Raw genomic sequence first — 7,500 nt, forward strand, 5'->3', positions numbered from 1 at the left:
ACATAAGAGACTTCTTTAAAAACAGTCTTCAGTCTTACTGATCCCAAACTATACTAATATAATTTCATATATATTATTATTATTATTATTATTATTATTATTATTATTATTATTATTATATAAAATGTATTATATTTTATATTAGATAATTTTTGTTTATTTTATTATTTTAGAATATTTATGTTTATTATTTCCATTATTGTAAAGCTGAATTTACAAATATTTATTATAATTTTCAATTTTTATTTATTTCAATTTTTCATGATTTAGTTTTTAGGAAGTATTTTATTTTAATTTGCTTTTATATTATTATTATATAAAATGTATTATATTTTATATTATGTAATTTTATGTTAATTTTTTAATTTTTTAAAGTTTATATTTATTATTTCGATGATGTAAAGCTGAAATTTAAAATATTTATTTTAATATATATTTTTCACTATTTTTGATTAATAGAAAGTTGTTTTGTAAAATTATTTGTAACATTTTACCACCACCTTTGATTAAATTAATTAACCCTTGATTAACAAAAAGTATTAATTTCTTTCAAAAAATGAAATCTTACTAACCTCATATTTATCATTTAGCAGATGCAAAGCAACATAGCATATAAATGAGGAGCATAAGCAGCGATTCATCACATATATTCGCTCTAATGTAACGTGCTGTTCTTCCTAAAGTTAGTGTGTGGTTTTGATCACCAAAACCTCTTAGCCTGCAGAACAAGTTTGAGCGAGGTGCCGTTCTGTGTTGCCATAATGAGAAATGACAGCAGGCGTAATAACATATTGGGCATCTGCTGTGGATGAGAGTCTTTAGTGCACGGGGCTGAAGGACAGATGTTGCAGCGCTCGCTCCGCTCCTCCACAGTTGTTGTGAATCAGGTGGACTCATTTGTAATGCTTTAGCTTTATTGAAGCGCTGAAGCTCCACATCCACAGAGAGAGAGAGAGACGGCTGGACGCTCTGGAGCGCTGCTCTACTTTCAGCAGACTTACAGACACACACACACACACACACACACACACTCACACAGACACACACACGCGCGCACACAGAGACACATGCGCACACGCGCGCGCACATACACACACACACACACACACACAATCTCTCTCTCTCTCACACACACACACAAACACACACAGAGACACATTCATGCGCACACACACACACACACACACACACACACACACACAGAGACACATTCATGATCACACACACACACACACACACACACACACACAGAGACACATTCATGCGCACACACACACAGAGAGAGAGATGGCTGGACGCTTTGGAGTGCTGTTCTACTTTCAGCAGACTTACAGACACACACACACACACACACACACACACACACAATCTCTCTCTCTCTCTCACACACACACACACACACACACACACACACACACACACACACAGAGACACATTCATGCGCACACACACACACACACACACACACAAACACACACAGAGACACATTCATGCGCACACACACACAGAGAGAGAGATGGCTGGACGCTTTGGAGTGCTGTTCTACTTTCAGCAGACTTACAGACACACTCACACACACAGACACTGACACACACACTCACACACACAGAGACACATACACGCAGACACAGACACACAAACACGCACAAACTCTCTCTCTCTCTCTCTCTCTCTCTCTCACACACACACCTGCTATAGGATGTGTTTCATGGTTTGGTAGTTTGTTATTTATTATTAGACTGTTCTCGAAACTGTCTTGTTACACCAGCGATTCCCAAACATTTTTGTCAGCTGAACCCCTTTGAGCTTAAAAACTTACTTCAAGATTTTGAGTTGATATTTCAATAATTTAACAACACATTTGCATGTTCAGTTTTTATTTGAAAATTACTTGCTTATTATAATTTCAAACTGTGTTATTTGGAGATTATTCATTTATTTCAATTTAGCATTCTCATGATTTAATTTTTTTTTTGTAAGCATTGTATTTTCACTGCTTTTGTTAAAATATGTCATTAATTTTACATTTTTTGATTTAATAAATTTTTAGTAAATGCTTTTACTTTATTTGCATTTACTTGGTAATTGTTTATTTATTTCAATTTTACATTCTTATGATTTGAATCATTTTTAGCAAGTGTTGTGTTTCGTCAGTTTTACATTTAAAAATATTTATTATATATATATTATATTATTTATTTTTAGTGTTTTATTTTGATTGTTTTTATTTCAGTTTTTGCATTCTTATAATTAAGTAATTTTTAGGAAGAGTTGTATTTTGAAAATTGTTTATTTAATTTTTACCTTCTCATGATTTTATTGAGATTATATATATATTTTAATTTGTGTTGCATTTTGACTTTTTATTTTTAAAAATATTAATTATAAAATTGCATTTCTACAATTTTATAATTTTTTTAGTAATGGTTTTCTTTTGATTGCTTTTAAAAATATTTATTATAATTTTTAAGATTTATTTTTAATGCTTTTAATTCAATTTTACATTCTTATGATTTTAATCATTTTAATAAGCATTGCATTTTGACTGTTTTTATGTAAAACATTTATTATTTTACATTTTTATCATTTAATTTTCAGTTTGCTTTTATTTAGATTTTTTTATTTCAATTGTACATTCTTATGATTTTAATAATTTCAGTAAGTGCTGTATTTTGACTTTTATTTTAAAAATATATTATTTTGACACTTTTTTTATCAACTCACACATCAGGGGTTCACAAAGCATTTTCAGTTCACTAGCATTATCCAACAACACTGAGCTTCACATTTGCACATCTTGCAGTGTTTAGATGACAAATGCATGTGTAGCTGCTCTTTTACGGGCCAGTCGCTGCTCCTCTGGTCTGTCACAGCTCAAATGAGCCGAAAGCCGCTAAAAATCAGCGAGACAGACGTTTGCCGTGACACATCCACACTTTAGTGACAGAGGAAATGGGCCAATTAAGGACAGCTTGCTCAGACCCTGCATGGGGTTAATATTCAACTCCCGTAATTAAAAATAAATTACACTTTTCCTGGATAACTATTCAAACTGTCTCTGTGTTTCTGACGTGCTGCAGACTCTCTCCGTTTTTTCATTTTCAATTCCGCAACATCTGGTCTGGTGCAGTGATTTCTGCACCGTCCTCAGCACAGATTGATTTCTCTCGCAGAACACAGCAGCAGCTTTGGCTCGCTCTCTCTTGTGCTGTTTTGGAGGTGTTTTGCTGTTGTCTGGAGCTCAAACAAGGTTTTACATCTAAATTTAGACGCATTGCATGCTCGAGTCATTCTTTCGTTACGCAGTTAAAATCGTTTCCTGAAGGTTTAGCTCTCCGTCTTTAACCCTGTGAAGCCTGACATGTGAAATAATCATAATAGTCAGAACAGTCTATTGAAACAGTTTATTGAAAATATGAATATTTAAAAAGTTTGCCTACATCAGGCTTTTGTTAAAAAGTTTGCATATTTGATACGTCAGTCGGGCATAAAAAGTCATAATTTTGAGTTAAAAAGTTGAAATTGACATACTAAGTCATAATCATGAGATAAAAAGTCATAATTATGAGATAGAAAGTTTTTATTATGACACACGTATACAGAATTTTGAGAAAAAAGTCATAATTATGACACAAAGTCAACTTTGAGATAAAAAATTATAATTTTGAGATAAAAGTAGAAAGTATGACATACAAATACTTAACTAAGAGATAAAACGTCATATTTATGAGTCAAAATTATGAGAAGTCAAAATTGACATAATTGACATAAATGTCATAATTATGATATAAAGTCATAATATTTAATTCAAGTTTATTTGTATAGTGCTTTTCACGAAGCAAATCGTTGCAAAGCAGTTTTATCTCAAGTTGATGTCAAGTATCATCAAGTATGATAATATTACGATACAAAAGTCATAATTAAGACCCTAAGTCAATTTTGAGATAAAAAAATAATCATTTTGAGATAAAAAGTTGAAATTATGACATACTACTGTAAGTCATAATCATGAGATAAAATGTCATAATTATGAGATAGAAAGTCTTTATTATGACACACTAATTCATAATTTTGAGAAAAAGTCATAATTATAATTGTGATAACTGTGATAAAAAGTGATAATTTTGAGATAAAATGTCAAAATTATGACATCAAAGGCATATTTTGAGATAAAATTAGAAATTATGACATACTAATTCTTAATTAAGAGACAAAGGTCATAATTATGAGATAGAAAGTCATAATTATGACACACTACATCGTAATTTTGAGAAAAATGTCATAATTATGATATAAAGTTATAATATTCAATTCAAGTTTATTTGTATAGCGCTTTTCACGAAGCAAATCACTGCAAAGCAGCTTTATCTCAAGTTGATGTCAAGTATCATCAAGTATGATAATATTGAGATACAAAGGTCATAATTAAGACCCTAAGTTGATTTTGAGATAAAAGATAATCATTTTGAGATAAAAAGTTGAAATTATGACATACTACTGTAAGTCATAATCATGAGATAAAAGGTCATAATTATGAGATAGAAAGTCTTTATTATGACACACTAATTCATAATTTAGAGAAAAAGTCATAATTATGACACAAAGTGATAACTTTGTGATAAAAGTGATAATTTTGAGATAAAATGTCAAAATTATGACATCAAAGGCATATTTTGAGATAAATATAGAAATTATGACATACTAATTCATAATTAAGAGACAAAGGTCATAATTATGAGATAGAAAGTCATAATTATGACACACTACATCGTAATTTTGAGAAAAATTTCATAATTATGATATAAAGTTATAATATTCAATTCAAGTTTATTTGTATAGCGCTTTTCACAAAGCAAATCATTGCAAAGCAGCTTTATCTCAATTGATGTCAAGTATCATCAAGTATGATAACATTGAGAAAGAAATCTCAAAATTAAGACGCTAAGTCAATTTTGAGATAAAAAATCATCATTTTGAGATAAAAAGTTGAAATTATCACATAGTCATAATCATGAGATAAAAGGTCATAATTGTGAGATAGAAAGTCTTATGACACACTAATTCATAATTTTGAGAAAAAAGTCATAATAATGACACAAAGTGATACATTTGTGATAAAAGTGATAATTTTAAGATAAAATGTCAAAATTATGACATCAAAGGTATATTTTGAGATAAAAGTAGAAATTATGACATACTAATTCTTAATTAAGAGACAAAGGTCATAATTATGAGATAGAAAGTCATAATTATGACACACTACATCGTAATTTTGAGAAAAATGTCATAATTATGATATAAAGTCAAAATATTCAATTCAAGTTTGTTTGTATAGCACTTTTCACGAAGCAAATCGTTGCAAAGCAGTTTTATCTCAAGTTGATGTCAAATATCAAGTATGATAATATTGAGATAGAAAAGTCATAATTATGAGATAAAAGTTATGAGATTGTGTCACTAGAAAAAAAAATTACGTTATGAGAAAGTCATAAGTATGATAATCACAATTTGAGGTAAAGTGCAAATTTATGACAAAAATCATAATTTTGAGATAAAAAGTAGAAATTGACATACAAAGTCATAATTATGAGATAAATAGTTGTGTTTTTAATGGAACTCTAAACAAAGACAGACAAATATTTAAAAGTATACATACATGTTTTCATGTTTATTCAGAGACTCAAACTGAACAAAAAATGCAATTTGTTGCAGATGCTGATATTTGATGAAATATGATGAAATTCTGCTGCTTGTAAAGTAAATCACTTTAGATCTTTATAACAGCACATCAGATACTGACATAAACTGATCTAAATATCATTCATCACTCTATATATCCAATAATATATCTTAGTAAGATGAGATTGAATTGATGAGTAGATTGTGTGTTCATGTTGATCATTTGGAGGCTTTATAGGGTGAAAATGAAAATGATCATAAAAAGTTGCTCTGTATTGTAGATTTTAGGTGGCTGCACATTTTTGGGTTAATCTGCACAAAGAAGACCTTTTTTTGCTTATATTCTGTTAATATTAAATAAAACCTTCTCTCTCTGTCTCACAGGAGAGTACATAAAGACGTGGAGGCCGCGCTATTTCTTGCTGAAGAGTGACGGTACGTTTATCGGTTATAAGGAGCGGCCGCAGGACGTGGATCAGCTGGAGACGCCGTTAAACAACTTCTCCGTGGCACGTGAGTCTCTCACACAGACCTCAGGAAAATCTGAGATCAGAACAGATGTGTATGCATGCGTCAATCCAGATTAAAACTGAATCAAGTGCTAGTGTAGCCTCATAATGTGCATGCTGTAAACTACATATGTATATACACACATACATATATACATATATGCATACATACATATAAAAACAGGATGTGAACACCAATAATGAACATTTTAAGGGTTACTATGAAATGTTTTTATGACATGCAGTGCATGTTTACTTCAGTGAATGGTGTGCAATTTCATAAATAAATGCAGTTTAGTTCTTTTTTTTTTTTTTAAACAAAATTTTGTGTAAAACAAAGTCAGACAAACAAAGAGGTATGGAAACTTTTCATTTATTAAGAAAAACTTATTTAGCTGGCAATTATGGCTTTTTTGTGCCTGAATTGTGAGAAATAAAGTCAGAATTACAAGAAAAATACAAAAATTGTTGTCAAGCTTGTTCCAAATAAAATAAAAAAATTTGCAACTTTGTATTTCATAATTCAGACTTTTTTTCTTGCAATTATAAGTTTATATCTTGCAATTTAGACTTTCTCACGATTTATGTTTAGTATAGTGTGCATTTCTGAAAATCAAATGGTCTGAATTGTGAAATATAAAAAAGGTCAGAATTTTGAGATATAAACATTTGCAAAAAAAAAAAAAAAGTTTGCATTTTGAGATATAAACTCAGAAAAAGGTAAAGCATTTGAGATTTTTTTTATTCCATGACAGAAATACATTTTAAAATTGCATTTTTATTTCAGGTTAATTTGCAACATTAGAATTTTTTTTTTTGCACCTTCTAAAGTATTTATTTTTATGAAACTTATACATAATACACATTTTTGTTTGATAAATGGCACAGAGAAAGTTAAAAACAGGCTAGACCAAAGTTTTAACACATCTTCAAAGCAACAGTTAAATCTATTGTAGATCTAAAACTGATCGCAATGTTTTTCATGCATATTTAAATAAGTTTAAACAATGCATTATTTGGATATTACAGTAGTGCATGCTTAATTTAAATATATAATTTCAGATTAATTTGCAATATGGTAGGTAGTTTTTTATTTATAAAGGATTTAAAATAAAATTAAAATTAGACATATTTTTTGATAAATGACACTTTAAATGAATTAAAAACAATGCATTATATTAGATATAAGACTACAGTTGTGACAAAGTTTAACATCGTTTAAAGACTGCAGTGTATTTCATGCATTTTTCAAGTATTTAGGTTAATTCAAGTATTTAGGTTAATTCAGGTTAATTTGAAACATGGTGGGTAG

The 7,500-nt window shown here is 29.6% G+C and overlaps 1 protein-coding gene across 1 annotated transcript in view; it reads left to right on the forward strand.

Moving 5' to 3' along the window:
• The window catches only part of LOC109107413 (RAC-alpha serine/threonine-protein kinase-like), a 55,805-nt gene that overhangs the window by 27,837 nt on the left and 20,468 nt on the right, over positions 1–7,500 (forward strand). The window contains exon 3 of the mRNA XM_042743135.1: positions 6,064–6,192. Coding sequence (XP_042599069.1) covers positions 6,064–6,192 — 129 coding nt within the window. The remainder of the gene's footprint in view (positions 1–6,063; positions 6,193–7,500) is intronic.

The sequence above is a fragment of the Cyprinus carpio genome, chromosome B17 (genome assembly GCF_018340385.1).
Source record: "Cyprinus carpio isolate SPL01 chromosome B17, ASM1834038v1, whole genome shotgun sequence".
Classification (NCBI taxonomy): Eukaryota; Metazoa; Chordata; class Actinopteri; order Cypriniformes; family Cyprinidae; genus Cyprinus; species Cyprinus carpio.